Below are 22,016 nucleotides of genomic sequence, written 5' to 3' on the forward strand. Positions count from 1 at the left end.
AAACACTGCAGTTAAGCCACCTTCACAGTGGAGTGTGGACTGGAGTGCAGTGTAACAGAGCTTACTTAATGTGCCGTAACATACTGTAATTGTAAGTCTATGTCTATGCAACGTTTAGAGTGCATCAGGTGTGATGCAATCTAATTAACTCCGGTACCCGAACATGGAGCATGCAGTGTGTTACTGCATAATGTGCATGTTAGCAGCAGTGAAGCATATTGTTTATTGACTGCATGCAACACAATACGTGCATAACGTGGGGTGTGACTCTTCCCCTTGAACTTAGCCTTTAGGGCTACAACTCCTAGCTTTTAACCAAAGAAAAATGACTTCTGCTCCAATGAACGTAGGGCAAAAATGGTGTCTGTGTGTTTATGCAATGTGCATAGATAAGCCAACAGCTAATGTCTTTATTAAGGCTTTATATAAAAGTTTTGGTTGTGTTAACGTGCAAACAATAAATGACCCTAGTCAAACACCAGAGACGGGTGATGGCATGCAAAATATTCTAGGTTTTAAGTTTGATCTCAGTCTGGCTCTATAAATGATATTGATTAGTAGCAAATATTCTATCAGCTTGAATACTCTATTTTTATGTGCATATAATTTAGGCATTGCACAGGGCTTTTAAATGTGTAATCTATAGAAAAAAATAGTGTATGGCCAGCTTAACAGAAACTGGTAGACTGGAGTGCCATAGTTTATGGCCAGTAAATGGATTAGTCCACGTGTTGGAATTGGTCTCACAGCAATAGTATGCCTGACAGAGTACACCAAGTACAGCTGCTAAGACTGCAAAGAAGAACAATTTGGAAATTCTTAGTTGGATGCAGTGGTGAATAGGGAACTTTGGGCCCCAGTGCAAGTTTTACATTGGGCCCCCTCTTGCACTCTAGTATACATAATTGATATGGAACACCAAATTCTGCCAAGTGCATCTGCATTGTCCCAGAGGTGTAACCAGCGGGAGAGGGCCAAGTTGTTAATGATTACTACTATTCTAAGCATCTATTAAAATGATCAGTACTGGGATAGCACCAATAAAGAGTTAACACAGCGGTTAAGGGAGGGCCTCTAATGGGCCCCAGTACATTCACAATCTCTGCATTCCCTATTGCTACACCACTGGCTGAATGCAGATTGAAATGGAAAAATAATTTTTAATTACATTGAACTGCAGTCAGACTTGTGCAGCACCTTTCCAGGTTTACAGTATTTTTGAGAATTGAAAGTGGAATTTCCCTTGAAGTCCATGCAGGGGGTTAAATCGTAGCAAATGCCTGCAGTTTCTTGCATGTAATAGGGCAATGAAACATATGCAGCCATAACCCTGAGTTTAACTTAGAAGTGTTCAAATCATTCTTTGTGCTAGAAGCTATGAAAATACACACAGGGGACTAAAAGGTGTTCACTTTCCACACTTTGATAGACAGTAACATTCACCCATCACAACATACCTACTCTACACATACCTGGACATCCTCACATAATTCTTTAGTTGGTGGCGTACTGGACAACCTGTCACTAAAAGTTGAAAAAATAAGTCATTGATTTACCAGGGTCAGCATTCATATCAAGAATAATAACTCTAGCAGTGGTATACTATCATCTATCATGATGAGGTTCTGTACAGGCTGACTGTTTAGTGATTTAATTAAACATTTAGGCAGCTGTAGCTTTTTGCAGATATTTTTATGTAAAATAGATGTGTACGTACAATAGAAACACAATTATCCAGCAGCAACCGGGACTAGTAAATGCCAGATGAATGCAGTTTCTGGTTGTTTTAAATGTACTATTAAAAATAGGCCTAACTAATACTCTATTATACTTCCTGCTATAACCACACCATACACTCTGTATTAGTGTCCAAATACAGTAATGAAAAAAATGAAGATAAAGACAAACTTAATAATGTAACACAGCTTTTTAGTGTATAATGTACTGTAAAAATAGCTTTGTGCATCCTGCAAGGCCAGGGTATTATTCTGGTTACTCCTCTGGTTAACGGAGTTATGGATAACTCCGTTAGAATGGTGCTGTTCTGAAAGTTAAGGGCCTGTTTCCACTACATGTGGATTCTGGATGCAGAAAAACTGACTCCAATGAATGCCTATGGGCCTGTTTCCACTAAATGCGATTTTCTGATGCAGATTTCCCATAGGCATTCATTGGAGTCAGTGTTCTGCATCCAGAATAAGCGTGTAGTGGAAATAGGCCCTTAGAGAACCAGAACATATGTCATATATTTAAAATGGCCCTCTAACATTTTCATATATAAAACAGTGAACTTACCGTATATTATGAAAAAAAAAATTTTTTCCTTAGCTTGACTATTTCCATGTTAAAACACTATATCATTGTCTAGAAAAGGAATACATAGATAAACCCAGACATACATGGATGAAAACTAAATGTTTTCTCCACATCTATTTGCCCAAAAAAGCAGTTTTCTTTGTTTTACTGTGATAAACGCGGGGAAAATGTTTAATCAATAAGTACCAATCAATACAGTTAAGTACCCAAATGTGCTGTGGTTCCTTTTTATGCATCTGGTATTTTGGTATTATTTTAAAGTACGGTAGGTGTCTCCCTCAGCACTGTTTATAGGCATAACTGGAAATTTTCTGTGTTTGGGATCTGTACTAAATAAGCAGGATTAAGAACCACTCCCAGTTTTATATCTCCCTTAATTCAAATAGAAAATTATTTCCTTTCCTTCCTGTGGAATGCAGGGATGCCATGAAGAGGAGGGTAAAGAGAACATATCCACCAGTGGTGCGCATCACCAGCTCGCGATCACGAATAACTTGTGATTATGAGCCATTTTTTACGATCACGAGGTCGTAATCGGCATTAGTGATCGGCTCGCGATCACGAATGCACTCGTGATTGCATTTGTTACCCGACTTGTGATCACAAGTTACTCATGTTCACTAGTCGGTATTCGTGATTAAGGGGCACTACAGCGAAAAACTGTAAAACTGAAACATATACAAATAAGTACATTTTTTCCAGAGTAAAAAATCTGACAGAAGTGACAGGTTTTTGACTAGTCCATCTCTTCATTTCTCGATTCTCAGCAAGGCTTCTATTCTTTATAATAATATTCCTGAAAAAGTGTTTTAAACAATGATGCTGGCCAGCTTCCCTGCTTGCTACACAGTTTTTTGTCAGTTGGACAGAGCAACTGCCATTCACTAAGTGCTTTTGAAAATAAATATATCCATGACAATCCCCTATAAAGAGATGGACCAAAACCTGTCACTTCTGTCAGATTTCTACTACCTACTGTAAGTGACAGCAACATAGGACAAAAAGTAATTTATGGATCATTTTACTCTTATTTGTATGTGTTCGCACATATTTTACATATTTCAGTTTTTCGCTGTAGTGCCCCTTTAAAAACCTGCCGACTTTAACATGTAATAGCAAAGCCCCCTTACATGCAAGAAACACCAAATTTGCCAGATATGTTAAGAAGAACAGTGGGAACAAGAGGACATTTTTTTTTCAAAAAGACTTTATATTTTTTGAGAAAAAAATCGATTTTAAAATGTCAAAGGAAGAAAGTATACATTTAAATGCGGTAAATGACAGGGCTACGCCCGAAACATGTCGTGTGCCTCTGTCGTGCTCTGATCACTGACAATACAGTTTTGAATAAGCCTTCTGAGTGCGGTCTCTAGTTTTGTTCTTCAGTCTGGTAAAGTGCAGGAGTGGTGTACCTGCAGGGGACCTGCATCGGCACTCAGGTCGGCACCTCCTGTCCACGCTAAATGCCAGGAAAGCCTCGGGACCTGACGGCGTGTCCCCAGCCTGCCTCAAAACCTGTTCGGAGCAACTTGCCCCCATCCTCTCTGCCATCTTCAGTAGGTCACTGACAGAGGGCAGAGTCCCTGCGTGCTTCAAGAGGTCCACCATCATTCCTGTTCCTAAGAAACAAGTCATCTCTGACCTCAACAACTACAGGCCTGTAGCCCTGACGTCCGTCGTCATGAAGTCCCTAGAGAAAGTGGTCTTATCCACGCTAAAGCTATCCACCTTGTCCCTACTAGACCTACTCCAGTTCGCCTATAGGGCAAATAGGTCCACTGACGACGCTCTAAACATCTGTTTGGAATACATCTACAACCATCTAGACAGGAGGGATGCATATGCCACAGTACTGCTACTAGACTTCAGCTCTGCATTTAACACTATATGCCCACGCACCCTCCAGAATGTCCTGACCACACTAGGGGTCCACTCCACCCTACGGCTATGGATCACTGACTTTCTCTCTAACAGATCCCAAGTTGTCAGGCTGGGGGACATCTACTCACGAGAAGCGTTAACAAACACAGGGGCACTCCAGGGCTGCGTCCTGTCCCCGCTGCTCTTCTCCCTTTACACAAATGAGTGCAGATCCACGGCAGACTCCGTCAAAGTCATTAAATTTGCGGATGACACCACCATTGTTGGCCTCGTCACCAAGGACAACATCCGGGAGTACCAGCAGCAGGTGGAAAGACTATGCCACTGGTGTAAGGAGAACAGCCTGGTGCTCAACACGGCCAAAACCGTCGAACTTATAATTGACTTTAGGAAGTCGGCACCTACCCCACCTCCCATCTACATCGATGGCACCGAGGTGACCAGAGTGCCCTGCGCTCGCCTGCTGGGCACCACCATCTCCAGCGATCTCAGCTGGAGAGTCAATATCACGTCAACCCAACGGAGAGCCCAGCAGCGACTCTTCTTCCTCCGCCAATTGCGAAAGTTCGGCATGGCTCAGGAGATTCTAACATGCTTTTACACTGCCACCATTGAATCGATCCTCTGCTCCGCCATCTTGGTCTGGCATGCGGGAGCCACCGCCAGTGACAGGCACAAGTTACAGAGGATCATTAGGTCGGCGGAGAGGATCATTGGGAGACCTCTGCCCCCACTAGACCACCTGTATAACACTAGACTGCGAGCCAGGGCACTGAGGATTGCAAGTGACCTCTCTCACCCAGGCCATTGTTTTTTCACCCCACTTCCACTGGGTCGGAGACTTCGGGCCATCCCCACCAAGACCACCAGACACAAGAACTCTTTCTTCCCGATGGCCGTTAGCCTCCTGAACTCCCTTAACATGCTACCATCCCCTATCAGCGACCTACCACCCGCATAGGAGCGGCAGACTTCGGCTGTGTATATCTAATTGTTGAATTGTATATTCGTGTATGCTTACATTTTAGTATGATTGTATCATTCTAACCCTTTTCCTGCCTTTCTTTCTATGTACTGCTCCATTGTGCCAAACCCAATTCCGGGCCTGACCCAGTCATGCTTGGCGAAATAAAATTGATTCTGATTCTGAGGTCAAGGGATTCTGACCTGATTACATGTAGGGTCCGTGTGTGTATTGAACAGCATTTAAATGTATACTTTTTTCCTTTGAAAACTTTAAAATCGATTTTCTCAAAAACTATAAGGTCTTTTTGAAAAAAAAAAATCCTCTGGTTCCCACCGTACTTTTTAACATATCTGGCAAATTTGGGGTTTCTAGCATATAAGGGGGCTTTGCTATTAACCGCTAAAGTCGGCGGGTTTTGGTGGTTTTTAATCATGAATACTTTTTTCCTTTGAAACTTAAAATCGATTTTCTTAAAAAATATAAGTTCTTTTTGAAAAAAAGGTTTACCTTTTGTTCCCACTGTTCTTCTTAACATAGCTGGCAAAGTGTCTAGCATGTAAGGTGGCTTTGCTATTAACCGTTAAAATCGGCTGGTTTTTTAATCACGAATCACGACTCGTGATTACATGCAGTTATTTGACTCAAAATCTCACTCAAGTCGGATATCTGTTTCTATTCGTGATCGTGATCATGAGTCAATTTGTAAGTGGGCGGAGTCGAATTTGTGATTACTCGATACTTGATTGGGGGTATCCGAGCATCCCTGATATCCACAACAGACCACAGACAGCAATAAGGTAAGGTTATGACCAGACAGGGAAGGCTTTATGGCTGTTTTGTTTCTGTTTGAGAATTTTCAGTCAAGTTCAGTAAGTGACAGTAAAAAATATGTTTTGCCTGGAGGCTTTCAGGAGCTGGCTTTGTTATGTACCTGTTACAGGTAATTGTAATGTAACAATAACTATACAAACCCTGTGAGCACGTAGCATCTAAAATTAGAACTGAAATGGTAAGTCAAACAATGGCAGATTATGGAAGTTGAGGAAGTAAAAGTTCTGCAGTTAAACTGTGTTTGTTTGCTTACACATATTTATTACAATTTCTGCAACACCTTTTACTTCATAGTTAACTACTGATTTTGTCTAAATTCTAATTTTGTAAAAATGTTCAGGGAAATATTGTGCATCCTGGATGGGGTGGTGGACAGGACTTATTCCTGACATGTTCTTTAAACGCTCACATTACTTCACATTAGCCATATGCATCTACATACTGTATGTGTCATTATGGGATGTAACGTCAGTGCAGAATTAATGTGAAATTGGCACTAGGCAGGATTTTTGCAAGATTTGATAGATAATGGGGGTCAGAAACTGTGCCAGTGTGTAAATTTGATATTTAAAATATAATTAAAGATTATATTTATGGGCCCAAGTAATGTAGGTCTGTAACCTCTGTGCCTCTGATTTTTCCTTTACAGCCATGTTACCACTGCCTCACACCCCCCATAGAGATTCACCAGTAGTGATGGTCATGTCTAGGAGAACTCATGGAGAAGAATGTGATTTGTTTAGTCAGCTGATATATTTGCAAAGCTCTGATTTGCTGCGATCACATTCTGCTTTAGCACATGATCATGACTAGCAAATCAAAGACTTTCATATTTTTCACCTGACCAAACTGATCACGTGCTTCTCCATGAGTTCTCCCAGACAGGACCATCACTATATACCATCTCAGGAAATACCAAATAACTTATTCCTTGTCTTTCTAAAAACCCACTAACACAAGATCTAAAAATGTTGATGGGTATAAAGGTGGCCATACACCTATGGACTTGGCAGCCGATCAACCATCCTATTCGATAATTATTATCAAATGGGATGAAAATCAGTGCTGCCAAAAGCATGCTCGATCATAAATTTGACTAATTTCAGGTCATAATTGGTCAAATGTATCGATCATACATACTGGGAAATCTCGGGCCTATGTGGTTGATTGGGTAACAGCATGCAATAATCGTGAATGATGAACGTGATGGAAATACCCATCTGCTGTCCCTTCAAAATGTTGTATGTACCCCCAGTGCCTGTGCATTTATACTTTCCCTGTCATGCCATCTGCTGAGAGTGCGCCACTGTGTCCACCATACTTCCGCATTTGGGTCTCATGTGACTACTAGCATTTAGCGCCCCACATGCTTTAACACTGGCAGCCACGTGAGGAGCCAATGTAGAAGTACGGTGGACACTTTGGGACAATGTGACAGGTAAAGTATAAATGCAGGGGCACTTGAGGTACATACAACATTTGGGGGGACACAACCAGGGGCTGTGAGGCAGCATCGCAAGGCCGATTCCTGAAAGATTTCAGGCGGAGATCGATCGGGAACTAATCTGCGGTGAATAGGCAGCCAACAGATCTCTCTCTGATCAGATTGGATGACTTGGAATGGAACACCGTTCTTGCACATTCTATGTGCAGTCAGCTTAGAACTCACTGTTGTATAGTGAAATATAATCTGTTCTGTATGCTGGAGCTCAACAAAAATCCATGAAGTGTTTAACAAAAACGCACCTGTTTAAATAGAGATTATGTTTATATGTATTCCTGTGAGTTGGTGCTTATTGACATGTCTTGTCTTATAGTGCTGTTCAGGATTTACCTTATCGCCTTTATTTCGGGTTCATCCTCATCTGTGGTATCACTGTCATAACCTCCATTCACTGCAGAGCCATTGTGTCCCCAGTTCTGGTCCCATTCAGCTGCAGATAACATTGGTTGTTATTAGTGAATAGCCCTTTGTAAGATATACTACTTCAAAAGGAAACATTAACGCACCTCTAGTCTTCTTCTTCCTCCTGATTGAAGCTCTCACAATATCTACACCACCAACCTGACCCCAGGGGCGTGAGGCCCTCACATCACTGAACCAGTCTCCAGAAAATCTTTTCAGTGCAGATGTATCTGATAAAGATAATCGCAGTTTCCTGGAAATCGAGAGATTAGACAAACCATTTGTTTCATATTTACTCGGCACTTGTGAAAGAAAATGTAAGAATACGCTTTAAACGTGTATTTCAAGGAAGCAGGACAGTATTCCTTGCCATGTGCACAAGCTGAAATCCAATAACCTATTACTACTAGAAATAATTTTCATTTTATCCTGAAATTTTGACCCTCAAGTAGCTGCATGGTTGCCTCATCCCCTCCTGCTGGATACCAATTTTTCACAGAAGCACCTAATAAAAACAAGAGCTTGTGAAAAGATCAGATAACAACTATGTTTTATTACTAATCAGTAAAGTAATACACAATGACCCCAAAACCCCTTATTAAATTATATGTTTCGCACTTCTGACATATAAACATATCTATTTATAAATGAAATAATGTTAAGGGTCGTACACATGTCCAACAAACAGCACGACCAACACCACAACATGACCGACAGGACAACAAACCATTTACGTGACTTGTATTTTCTGTGCACAAACCAACTAAACTAAACTGTAGGGGGTAATTGTCTGCACTCCTTTTGCTTGACTATATTTTCCCTATTTTTAGTAGGGAAGTTTACTTCCTTCTGGTATAAAACAATTACAAATAAAAAAAGACGTGCGTTTCTACCACACTTCCACCAATGTGCATATAACCTTCAATGTCTGTTATCAATGAATTAGAGCTAATTGGATTGCCAATTCTTGGGATGTGTATGTCCCTTTAAATATTCAATGGTTTAACAAAGTATGGCGCTCAACAATCAGGATAAATAATTGCATAAACATCAAAAGGGGGTTAACAGTCCCGGATTAAGGATTATAATGTGGTCACAGTCCCAAAAACAATGTAACGTTCTGCTGCATACACAGTCAATAGATAAGATTGCGCTCACCAGAAGCTGTGGCTGGCCTGGCCACAACAGATCAGCAATCTCGCTTTTGGCCCAGCCAGCAATCCTTAATGGGTAATCTCGGTGTCCACAAGTCCTCAAATAAATCAGAAAAAATAGCAATAGTGTGATACTGTTTTAAACCCACACAATTCAACCTCCACAGCACCTGCCCTCCTGGATCACACTATTCCACCACCGTGTTGCTGCATGCAGAAATAAATTTATAGCCTCTCACCAGATTACGTGGCTGACCATAGTAGACCAGAAATCAGAGCTTGTTTCAAATCCTCACAAATGATCGTCGCCAGCTGCAGCTGAAGATCCAGATATAATTGTTGACCCTCTCAGACCAGGTACTCCACACAGCCCTTTGCTTACACTGTTTATATTTACTCATCATCCTGATTTGTTTTCAAATTTGCCTTTATCAGGTTGGGGTTTAGTTCAGCTTTAAGTGCTTAAGCAAACTGATGTGGACTTCTGTGAACTGACATTCGTCCAGCCTACCTTGCCTGTTCCTGAAAGCTCCACTGGACGGAATACCTGTATCGTATCAAATATGCTTAGAACTTCCATGCAACTTATTTCGTTTCCTTCATGGATCCCTTAATGCTTTAAAGCACACATGAAGTGAGAGGGATATGGTGGGCTGATACGGTATAATTATTTCCTTTTGTTTATTTGGCTGTCCTCTTGAGCAGTGAGCATCTGTCTCTAATACTCTAAGCCAGAGGTGCCCACACTTTTTCGGCTTGTGAGCTACTTTAAAAATTAGCAAGTCAAAATGATCTACCTACTGTATGTACAATTTTAGGAGCACAATTGTATATACAGAATGGAAAATGTAGTGGGGTTGGGATCTACCATGAAGTCCTTTGTGATCAACCGGTAGATCGCAATCTATTAAATGGGCACCCCTGATCTAACCCATAGGCCCTGAACAAGCATGATCAGATGTTCCTGACTGAAGTTTGACTGGAATAGCCACATATTTGTTTCAGGTGTGTGATTCAGACACTGTATCCAAATAGATCAGCAGGGCTGCCAGGTAACTTGTATTCTTTAAAAGGGAATAAATATGGCAGCCATCATATCCCTCTCAGTTCAGGTGTACTAACAGCCAACAGTTCCTCGGAAGCAGGAGGTTTAACACCACTCTGAGGGAAGCTACTCAAGAAACCATCCTTAGACCCAAAAAGTATGAGCAGCTACACACCTGACTGCAGACTCCCCTCCTTCCTGACTGCAGACTCCACCAATGCCCTCCTAGATCCACTTCAATTCACTTACAAAGCAAACAGGACCATTGATGATGCCATCAACATCAGTCTGGCATTCATCATGGAACATCTGCACAGACCCAACACCTACGCTAGGATCCTCTTCCTAGACTTCAGCTCTGCTTTTAATACAATCTGCCCGGACATACTGCACTACAACTTAGGGCAACTCGGGCTCGATCAAACTCTCTGCGCTTGGATCAAGGACTTCCTCACGAATCGGACGCAACAAGTCAAACTTGGCAGCTGCCTTTCCCGATTGAGGACCACAAACACTGGCGCCCCGCAAGGGTGTGTACTGTCTCCGATACCTTTCTCCCTATATACTAACCGATGTACTTCAACCGCCGACTGTGTTAAGGTCATTAAATTTGCAGATGACACCACCATACTTAGCCTCATCAGGGGAGGGGATGAACGCACATACCACAGTGAGATTGAGCGAATCTGCAACTGGTGTAAGGACAACATGCTCGTCCTAAATGCTGCAAAGACTGTAGAGTTGGTCATAGACTTCAGAAAGCGCCCTCCTCCACTCAACCCAGTCTTTATCGATGGCACCTTGGTCAGCAGAGTATCAAGTGTTCGGTTCTTGGGCACTACCATCACCAATGACTTGAGATGGAGTGAAAACACCACCAAATGCCAGAAGAAGGCACAGCAATGGCTGTTCTTCCTAAGACAACTAAGAAAGTTTGGCATGCCACAGGACCTATTGTCAAGCTTCTATACTGCCACCATCGAGTCTATCCTGTGCTCCTCTATCATCGTCTAGTATGGAGGCACCACCACAAGTGACAAGTACAGACTACAAAAAATAATCAATGCCGCAGAAAGAATCATCGGTTAACCCCTGCCACCACTGGACCTTCTGCACGCATCCAGGCTGAGGAAAAGGGCTAACAGGATCACGCATGACCCCCACCATCCTGGCAGTAGCTTCTTCAACCACATGCACTCCGACCACCGCTACAGAGCTATTTCCACCAAGACCTCTAGACACAGGAACTCCTTCTTCCCCCAAGCAGTGCACCTTCTGAACTCGAGCCCTGCACACAGCAGGCTTGCCACCCTGGACTAGATAGCCTATATGCACTTACTCTGTGGCTGTTCTTCATTCGCTCCTAGGACTAATTAACTTTTGAGCTATTTAGCTGGTTCAGCTGCTACGTACCTACTCTATGTATGTTCTTCATTGCACATGCACCTGCACTACTATGTTTCAATGCCTATGTCAATGTATGTATGTGTATTGCACTACTCTGTTTCAATGCCTCAATGTATGTATGTGTAATGCACCACCTTGTTTAATGCTGTACTTGCACTATGCCGATGTGTACCACAAACAATTCCTAATGTGGCAACCGCCTCACTTGGCGAAATAAATTTGATTCTGATTCCTGGTGAAAGTTATTGAAAAAGCTGTCTATCTTCAACTTTTATGCAAGATTCGCAGGAAACAAAAACTTATACCCTCTGCAATGTGGCTTCAAGAAACACCACAGCTGCAAAACATCCCCCCATCTAGATCAGCAATAATCTGCTTATAGCAAGAAACAGAGGCAAATGTTCATGTTCACTGACAGACTGCAGAAGTACAACAGTATGTCATCATTGGTTTAAATCATCAGAGGTTCAGATCCTTCAGTTGTAACGTAAGACAAAAGCAAACCTAGAACTGCTGCAAAAACTTTCTTGCAATTTATTTAGCAATGGTACACAGACTGTGATCAGATGCAGACATCAGTCAAATATAAGGTGCAAGAAAATGCATACCGTGGAGCCGGGGAGAGTGGATGGACAGTGGCCACTGGAGAGCCTGATGGCTGTTTTGCACCAGGTAGTTCTTCCTCCGAGGCTGTCATTCAAACCCGAATTGATAGACCCTTCTCCAAAAATACATAATGGCTTCAAGAGTGAATGAATGCTTACTGACAAAAAACAAATGTTGACAAAACTGAGGTTTTTGTCATCAGAGGTCAGCGTTTGTCAGCAAAGCATCGCTAGTCTCAATCAGCATCAATGAAATGTAAGAAGATCAGATCTAAATAGTAGGCACGTGAACAGGAGGGGGGGGGGGCTGGGGGGCTCTGGTTGCCCCTTTTGTTTCTGGCATCATGTGGGTCCCTTCCCCTGTCAGCTTCACAGTCACCTTTTATCCCCTAAAATCAACTTGCCTGTGTGTACCTGAGTATATGGTTCAAATGAAGCAGCTCCACTTCCTGGTGGCAGATATGCATTGTGTATAGAAACCAAGTACCTTCCAGCCAGAGAATACCGAGCTTCCCACACTGCATGTCTACTGCCGAAAATAAATGCTGCAAGGGCATTCTTTCTTGCTGCTGGGAGACGGAGCAGCTCAATTCCAACTATATACTCGGGCATGCAAAGTCATGCAGGCTGTAAGCTGGGAGCATGCAAGCAAGATGATTTTGGGGGAAAAAGAAACACATAACACATTGTGGCCTTAGTGTTATTGCAGGAGAAACATGCAGGAGACAATATTACAGGAGTGGTGGACACTAATTGAAAGAGTGGAAGACACACAGTAATTCTGGGAGAGAAGGGGATCACATTAGTGTTCCCCTCCCCATATATGCTGTGTGGACCTCTCTGATTGCCCAGCTTCATTTCTTTTTCAAACAATCTTTATTTCAAAGTAGAAAACAGCAAATACAAAAATAGAGCGGCCATAGAAAAGGTCACTATTAACAAGCAAACTGTATATCAATGCAATTACACAGCATGTTTAGTCTGATGACTTAATTAGCACTGATAACATCTTACAAACACAAATACAATACAACAGGTGTAGATGAGGTTAAGCGTAATCAATTTTAGGCTTAAGTTTTTGGTTTTTAGCTATTAGCTTTTAGTTTTGGTCGCATAATATTCATTGTTGTGTCACAAAGAGGGGAGAGGGTAAGTATGGGCTCTCAATCGCCGGTCAGCCATCAGATATCTTAGTAGTAGTTTTCATCTTAATAAGCTCTTTCCCTTTCACGTACAATCTTCTTCGTCCTATTTATCTCATCATCATAACAAATCTAAGTTCTACCAACCTCAGGATGTTATATCTCTATAATCCTTTAACTAAATAAGGAAGAGAAGGATGGTCGTGGAGTGGGATCTATCGCTAAACGGTAAGTGTCGGAATCTTGAAACACGTACCACTGTGACCACATGATGATAAATTTTTCTGACATTTCCTCACTTGTATGTATCAGCTCTTCCATCTTGGCTATTTGGTCAATTTTTTGAAACCAGAGCGAGATGGAGGGTGGTTCCAACAATTTCCACTTTAGTGGGACACATGCTTTCGCCGCGTTCAGCAGATGTTTAACTAACGACTTTTTATAAGATCGTACCGTGTCTCTGGTTAAATGTAATAGGAAAACTTCCGGTTTCCACTCAAGTTTTTCACTTGCGATTTCAGCAATCAGGGATTGCACCTGTCTCCAGAAGGGGACAATTTTATGACAACTCCACCAGATGTGGATCAGATTTCCCCTTGCATTCTCGCACCTCCAGCATGTGTCTGTAACCGCAGGGAAAATCTTATGGAGCCTAGATGGGGTTCTATACCAGTGGGAGAGCAATTTGTAATTTGTTTCTTGTATGAGTACACTACGGGAGCTTTTGTGTGTTAAAATACACACTTTCTCCCAATCTTCTTCACTTATTGTAGTTTGCAAACGCTGCTCCCATGCCCCCTTAAAGAGGGCTTCGGGTCCTTGAATTAAAGAAAGAAGTAGCTGATACATCGAAGCGACCATGTGTTTTTGGGGCGACTTGAGCAGAACTGTTTGTTCAAAATCTGACAATTTCCTATTGATCTCACTACATGACTTAATAGAAGAAAGAAAACTTCTAAGCTGCAAAAGCTGCCAGAAAGGTGGGTTTCGTATTGAGTTTTGAGCTATGGACTCCATATGGATTATTTTGGCATTGACTAAGAGGTCTTTCAGTAGGAGAGGCTCCAGTTCCCGAAGGTCCCCCAAAAAGTTTATCGCACATCCTGCTGGAAATGTAGTTCGGAATCTCACAGATGACAAAGGTCCTAAAATTGTAGACAGTTTTGTTTCTGTACAACACCTTCTAAAACCGGTTAGCGTGGCCCAGACAAGTGGATGTTTGTTTAATTCCCTAAAAGGAGACGTAAAACAGTCTATTTCTGAATTCCATGGAAGCCATGCTATATCTGCTCCAAAAAATTGTCGTTCTAGACGAACCCAGTCCTTGTCCTGACCATTGCAGTGCCAATCCACAATTCTGCCCAATTAAACAGCTTGGTGATATCTCCAGAAATCGGGAAGTCCAGCTCCCCCATTTTCTTTAGAGAAAGCCAACAGTGTTCTGCTGAGTCGAGGTGGTTTTTTCCCCCATATAAATTTAGAGATAAGGCTTTGGAGAGTAATAAACCATTTTTTGGGTATAAAAATCGGTAGTGTGGATAAATAGTATAATATACGCGGGAGAATTGTCATCTTGACACATGCAATTCGTCCAAACCAAGATATAGGTTTCCCTGTCCAGTTTTCAAGAGTTTGCTTTGTCTTTTGCAAAAGGGGATCAAAATTTAGTCTGGAGATATCTTTAAGTTTGGAAGGGATTTGTACTCCTAAATAAGTAATGCTCTCAGAGGCCCACTTAAAAGGGAAGTTGTCTTTACATAGTGCTAAGATATGTGGTTGCATAGAGATATTAAGCCCAAATGATTTAGTGAAATTTATCTTCAAATTTGAGATATCAGCAAAGTGTGAAAACTCCAGCATCAAATTGGGGATCGAAATGAGTGGCTGTGTCAAAAAGAACATCAGGTCGTCGGCATAGGCCGCTATTTTATAATCTTTATCACCGATTTGGACACCATGAATACTAGTATTTGCACGGACTGCATTAAGGAGAGGTTCCATGGATAAGATAAAAATAAGGGGGGATAGTGGACAGCCCTGTCTTGTGCCATTTTTAAGTTTAAATTTTTCTGACAAGGTACAATTTACTTTAACTTGAGCTGAGGGGTCACTATACAGTAGGCCGATCCAGGACATCATGTTTGGACCCAATCCCACATCCCTCAAAAGAAAGGTCAGATAGTCCCATGCCACCCTATCAAAGGCCTTCTCGGCATCAGTGGAGAGAAAGCACCCCTCCACCGACTGCCGAGAAAGCCAGTGATGAATGTTTATTGTTTTGATGGTGTTGTCCCTGGCTTCACGCCCAGGGACAAAGCCAGCCTGGTCTGTAGCAATCCACCCTGGGATGTGTGGCAGTAATCTGTTCGCGAGAATTTTCGCGAACAGCTTAATATCCACATTTAGCAAGGATATAGGTCTATAGTTTCCACACATCAGGGGGTCCTTTCCTTCCTTATGAATTACAGTTATGTGCGCTGATAAAAGTTCAGAGGAGTGTCTGCTGTCCTTAGAGACGTTGTTAAAGGCATTAACAAAGTGTGAGGCTAGGGTGTCTCGGTATAGTTTATAGTACTGTGTGGTGAAGCCATCTGGGCCTGGGCTTTTCCCAGTGGCACTTTGCTTTAACGCCATGAGGAATTCATCCTCACTTATGTCATTTTCTAAAGTCTCAATGTCTGCTTGTTTAAGCTTTTGAAGTCCAAATTTGCTCAGAAATTCTGTCATTCTATCCTGCTTCAAAGAGTGGTCCAAAGGTTCAGGAAGATTATAGAGATTGGAATAGAATTGAGCAAACTGCTGAGCAATTTCTTGGAGCTTATATGTCTTAGTTTGGTCTTTTTTACGAATACATGCTACCTGGAGTTCAATACGTCTATTTCTAAGTAATCTTGCTAGCATTTTCCCTGGTTTATTGCCCTCTTCATATAATGTTTTTTTCCCTTTAAGAAAGGTACATTGGGCCCTATGATAAAGCAGTTTTAAGAGCTGCTCTCTTTCTTTTCTCAATTCTTCTAGTTCTGTGGGTGATAAGGACTTTTTATGCAATTTCTGTAGATTCCGAACTCTCTGCGTTTGGGCATCTATTCCTGCATCCCTATCTCTTTTAAGCTTCGCCCCCAGTTTCACCAAGACGCCCCTTACCACAGGCTTATGGGCCTCCCAGAGTGTCATCGGGTTTGTCTCAGGATTTTTATTGGTTTCAAAATACTGTAGGATAACCTTTTTAATCGATTCTATTTTAGGCTTATCTGACAATAGGGTAGGGTTTAATCTCCATAGCCATTGAGTTGGGGATGTTAGCCCCCAGAAGATCTTGGAGTGCACTGGAGCGTGATCTGAGATCGTAATTGTCCCTATCTCAGAATCGATTAATCTATGTAAATCTCTCTGCATAATCATAATATAATCAATCCTGGTGTATTTTTTGTGCATGTTTGAATAAAAGGTAAAGTCTCTGCCCGAGGGGTTTGATATCCTCCAGGAGTCCAGTAACTGCAGAGAGTTGAGACTATTTCGGATTTTTTTCAATGAATGAAAGGGTAAGGATGATGTGCCATTGGATGAGTCAAGTTTTGGTTCCAACGGAACATTTAGATCGCCTCCCAAAATTAGGAGACCTTCAGTAAAACCCCTAAGCGTGTGGAGAATCGCTTCTAAAAACTGCGATTGGCGTGCATTGGGAGCGTAAAGATTTGCTATGGTAACCAAGTCTCCACGAATTTTCCCCTTCAAGAACAAGAACCTTCCCCCATCATCTCTCATGGAGTCAACAAGCTCAAAACCCAAGCGTCTATGGATCAACGTTGTAACGCCCTTAGATTTCCCTTCTAAGTTCGTGGCATGGTAGACCTGGGGATACGATCTATGTCTTAACAAAGGAATTTTATCTCTGCAAAAGTGTGTTTCTTGAATCATGGCTATTTCCGAGCCAAATTTATGTAGTTCTCTAAGCAAAGAGCTTCTTTTTTTGGGTAAGTTTAAACCTTTTACATTGTAAGAGGTCAGTAATAGTGTGGTCGCTGACCTGCGTGCATCTGCTCTTCCACTCATGTTGACAACAGCCAATGAAGCTCCTGACCAAAACTAGTGTGCCAACGATATGGCACCCGATAGAATAACTACCCTAGGGTGACCTAAAAACTAAGGATCACCCTTAATTAAATAGGACAAAATTGGGGATATTAAATATGTTAAAATTAGTCTATGTAGTAGAAAACGTTAGCTGATATCAAAATAGGTAAATAAGCAGATGGTTATCCCCTTATGGGCGCAGTGGGTCGCATACAGCGGAGAGAGAACAATCCTAGCTTGTAACACGCTTATCTTAAAGACTAAGAATATTATTTCAAATAAAGGATACAAGTCAAGCAAATTAAACCGAGTCATAACAATAGTACTCCTCTCCTATCTCATAATAATTTCCAATTGGGTCTCCCCCATTTTACATTATCCTAAGGTGTGTGGAGCGCTAATCCGCTAACCGGGTAACTGCCTATGAGTCTATAGTAAAGTAACTAATTCTATTTGCTAATTATCACAAACTGTAGTTACCTAGGCATTAGTCTGTATATGTTCTAAGTCTCTTTTACACCTTTTTAATTCTGACAACTGGTCCATCTCCTCTTCCTTCTTAATGCACTTATCTCTTATAAACAATAGAGAAGGCTCATATTTAAGCAAAGGCCTGCCCAAAACATAGTTATCAACAATATGAACACACTCTATTAGATAGGGCGGTAAGCTTTAGAACTTTATGTATCGAGATCGTGATCTGTCTATCCATTGTGAACTTTATGTTAGAGAAGATGAGCTATCTCTTTAAGACCACGAAAGTAAACATCATAATCATCGTCAAATCGTAATAACATAATAAGCCAATGATCATACTACAGTGGCTAGCAGATTATCAACATGCGTAGGTTTCTATTACCAAATTTCTGATGAGGATAGCCAAAATAGGAAAGAATAAAAGTTAAATATGGAAATTATTCTCCAGGATCCTCTGAGGATCTATCCCTGCTATCTTGGCTGGGGGAGTAGTCTCTACGACGTGGCATTTTAACCCTTGATGATATTCCAGAGTTTTTAGGAAGATTACGAGATCTTCTCGGAGGGACCCTCGGCCAGGGGCCTCCTGCTGGTACTAGTGCTCCAGCAGAGTACATACGGTCCAAGACCACAGGGAGACGAAATTCTCCGTAAAAGTCAGGTACCTCCACCACTGAAATGTTCAAAATGTCACAGAAACGCCGGACGTCTTCCGGATACTGCACTACCGCAGTACGACTGTCACGTGTAGCCACGAGGCCAAAGGGAAATTTCCACTTATAAGTAATCCCGGCACGGCGGAGTTCCGCCAGCAGCGGTTTAAGTGAGCGTCTATTCTTGAGGGTGATATGTGACAAATCCTGGAAAAGTTTTATTTCAGTGTCATTAAACATGATGCCATCTTGTTCTCTGGCTTTACCCATTATTTCTTCTTTGAGGGAATAGTTAGTGACGCAACATATAACATCTCTAGGAGAGTCTGTATCAGACCTGGGAGGTTTTAATGCTCTGTGGGCTCGATCTAGTTCTATAGGGGGGTCCTTGGGGCGCTCCAGTAAGCTGTTAAAAATGGATAATAAGGCAGAAGGGATATCCTCTTGCTGCACAGATTCAGGGATCCCCTTCACCCTAATATTATGTCTTCTTCCCCTGTTGTCTAGATCTTCCAAGTGCCTATTCGTTTCTATCAGATGGAGGTTATGTGCCACCGAGGCTTGCTGCAGCTCTTCAATTGCTGCATCTCTGTTATCTCCTGCCTTTTCAACCTCCTCAATGCGAGATACTAGTCCCTGCAGGTCCTCTTTGAGATCCAACAACGCCCCTGACATATTGTTCTTTATATCAGTTGCCAGGGAAGTCATGTCTGACATCGTGGGTAGCTGCTTCATATAGGTAAACATGTCCATTACACTCACCGTGGACTCTTGTGAAGTTCCAGTTCCCGTACCGCTCTCTGCGGCCTGTGCATGGGAGGAAGCCGGCGCCATCTTGGCAGACTCTCGTCCGTGCTCATCTGTCCGAGATTTGAACATAGAGGGTATGCTGCGACTCCCATGTGACCCGGAGTCTCCCTGAGGTCCCTGGGGCTGCCCAGTCTTGTTTCCTTTGGTCGCCATGTCGTAGGGAAGGAGCGCACCTTAGTAGGAGAGGAGTCTCTATCGGAGCTCGTGATTCAAGCGGCCATCTCCGTTGCGCGCAAGCCACGCCCCTTGCCCAGCTTCATTTCACTACACAAGTCATGGAGAGTCATTGCTGAGTTGGTGTCAGGTATATTATTTTCCATCTAGTGACTATTTTACCTTTTAACCTTATAACCAAAGTTCATAATCATTTTTAATTTTTGCAAGACGTGTCCCTTTGTGTCCCTGTATTCAGCCTGCTAACCATACAGCAAATAATGAGCTGAGCCGCACCTGGCTTAGTCACTGCTTTCTATAGTGAATTTTCTTGTGTAATGTGAATTTGATAAACATTGATTCAAACACTTACCGTACTATGGTTAAAGTGAAGGGGAGTGTGGGACAGTGAGCCAATATGGTGTAGTACATTATTTAACCACAGGAGGGATGTAGATGTGAAAAGGAGTGTGCCACAGCAGTGGCCACATAGTAGGCAGGTGGGAGAACAAACTTGACCTCACTCGGGTTAAAAAAATTGCTCTCTGCAGGATAGGGCAGAATACAGGGGAAACCCTCTATTCAAGGTAGTAACAAACTAACATGCATGTTTTAGAGGTGCCACAATGAAATGAGATATTTAAAACCAGTTTAAAAAGAGCAAGTAAATATGGAAATTAATTAGTGTAGAAGAATAGCGCTGGGCACTGAAACAAATGCCTCCAGGATTTATTCACACAGTTGCAAACAAGGTTACAGGAATAAGAGAGATAGATGGCCTATCAGCCGTTTCACAGGAATTCCCGCTTCCTCAGAGACCAGAGAGAGGTTGGGGAAGTAAATATGGACTTACCTTCTCTCAGGGAAAAAAACTCAAGGATGAGATAAATAACTGTAAAGGCTATAGGATACCGACCCATAAGCAAGCCCAGTGACTAACTTGACTATCGGACTATTAAACGTTACGGCCATGTATCTCATCCTTAAGTGTTTGGTTTGGTCCCTGAGAAGAGGCAAGTCAACATTTACCTTCTCTTTTTAAACCGTTTTAAAGTATCATACTTCATTTTGGTGCTTCTGAAACATGAGTGTTATGTTTATCAACGTGAATGTTACAAATTCAAATAACTGCAACCTAGTTCTGAGTTGATAAACCCTATGGTTTATTCCAATTTGTGAGTAGACCTGTTTCAGTGTAGTCCTTGATTGTATGATTTCTGCTAACCAGAAAGCAATTCTTTCACATACAGATTCTTTCTCTCGTGTGAACATGAGGGAGCCATATTGAAATCCTCAATGATTACCATATGTTTATGTAGTGCAGACAGATTTTCAGCAGTACTCTGCAGGCTACATGAAATGCAACACTCACAGCAAGACTCGCTACCTCATGTTCTTACCACACTACAGACAGTTTTGACTGAAGCCAACTAAACAAATCAAAAATACACATTATGTAACAACTTTACTTAACAGTTTATAAAAGCCAAAGCTACACATAACAATCAACCGGATCTGTTAATGACCTCCAATATAGAGCATGTTCATGTTAGGAAAAATACACAGCGCAACCTAAATTATGGCAATTGGCGAGGTGGAGGAAAACATTCTTTTGAAGAACTAATTTTGCCCACAGCAGCAGAACATTAATGGGAGGATCTTAAATCAACTTTATATCAGCTGTAAGTTTCAATCCTCTTGACATAAACATATTAGTCAGTATACTTTTACAGCCAAAAAAGTGCAAAAGAGTAAAACGGTCACATAAAAAAAAAAAAGCAAAAAAATAACAAAAAACTATTTTGAAAATATAAATGTAAATATATCAAGTCATTATATCGAACCTATAAAGAATGCAACAAAGGTTGTAAAAAATAAATCAGGGCGGAAAAAATATATCAACAGTGAAAGGTCAAAGTCTGAACATAAAGGTTCAGTATCAATAACAAAGTTGAGATGCTTGCTGGGAGGGCAAAGTTATTACATACATTCTTTAGCTTTGTAAACTAACACTGTCTACAAACTGTCCATGTTATGGTCAAATTGTGAATGCATGGTTCATAGCAGCTTATTCACACACCCTTAGCTAAACTAAATGTAAATACAGTAAGTACCAGAACTAGACATCATACACTCACAGAGCTATGTTCATTTATTTTTAAGCCACTATACCATTTATCAACTTTTTTGCCCTGAAGGAACCCTTTAAATAATTTTTGCAGTTATACATTGGATGAGTGCGGATTTATTTTACAGGGGCGATGGTGTTTAGAAGTGTATTTACCATCCTAACATGCTTAAAGGGACTCCGAGCACCTCTCATGGGTATGCCTTTAAGACTCGGACCAGTACTGCTAAGTAGTTTGTACCTTTCTGTAGCTTGTGCTCTCCTCTTTCATTTAGTTTTCGTTCAATTCCAATTTAAAAATAGCGGCTGCCATCTTGGCTATGTTATAACTTCCGGGTCACCCCTGTCTTCTCTGTTAGAGAAGTGCATCACTAAATGAAGCAGGAAGAGGAAGTGACATGCATGGCCATTGCAAGAGGCTCCTCTAGAGGGGTCACAGCACGACTTTGTTGGAAGTCATCTGGCTT

The 22,016-nt window shown here is 41.7% G+C and overlaps 1 protein-coding gene across 3 annotated transcripts in view; it reads right to left on the reverse strand.

Moving 5' to 3' along the window:
* Window positions 1-22,016, reverse strand: part of SYTL1 (synaptotagmin like 1) — a 110,849-nt gene that overhangs the window by 31,282 nt on the left and 57,551 nt on the right. For all 3 annotated transcript variants that reach the window (XM_068269249.1, XM_068269250.1, XM_068269248.1), the window contains 3 exons: window positions 8,006-8,154; window positions 7,830-7,929; window positions 1,473-1,524 (listed from right to left, as the gene is read on the reverse strand). In XM_068269249.1, the coding sequence (XP_068125350.1) occupies window positions 1,473-1,524; window positions 7,830-7,929; window positions 8,006-8,154 (301 nt within the window). The remainder of the gene's footprint in view (window positions 1-1,472; window positions 1,525-7,829; window positions 7,930-8,005; window positions 8,155-22,016) is intronic.

Source organism: Hyperolius riggenbachi, chromosome 2 (assembly GCF_040937935.1).
Source record: "Hyperolius riggenbachi isolate aHypRig1 chromosome 2, aHypRig1.pri, whole genome shotgun sequence".
Classification (NCBI taxonomy): Eukaryota; Metazoa; Chordata; class Amphibia; order Anura; family Hyperoliidae; genus Hyperolius; species Hyperolius riggenbachi.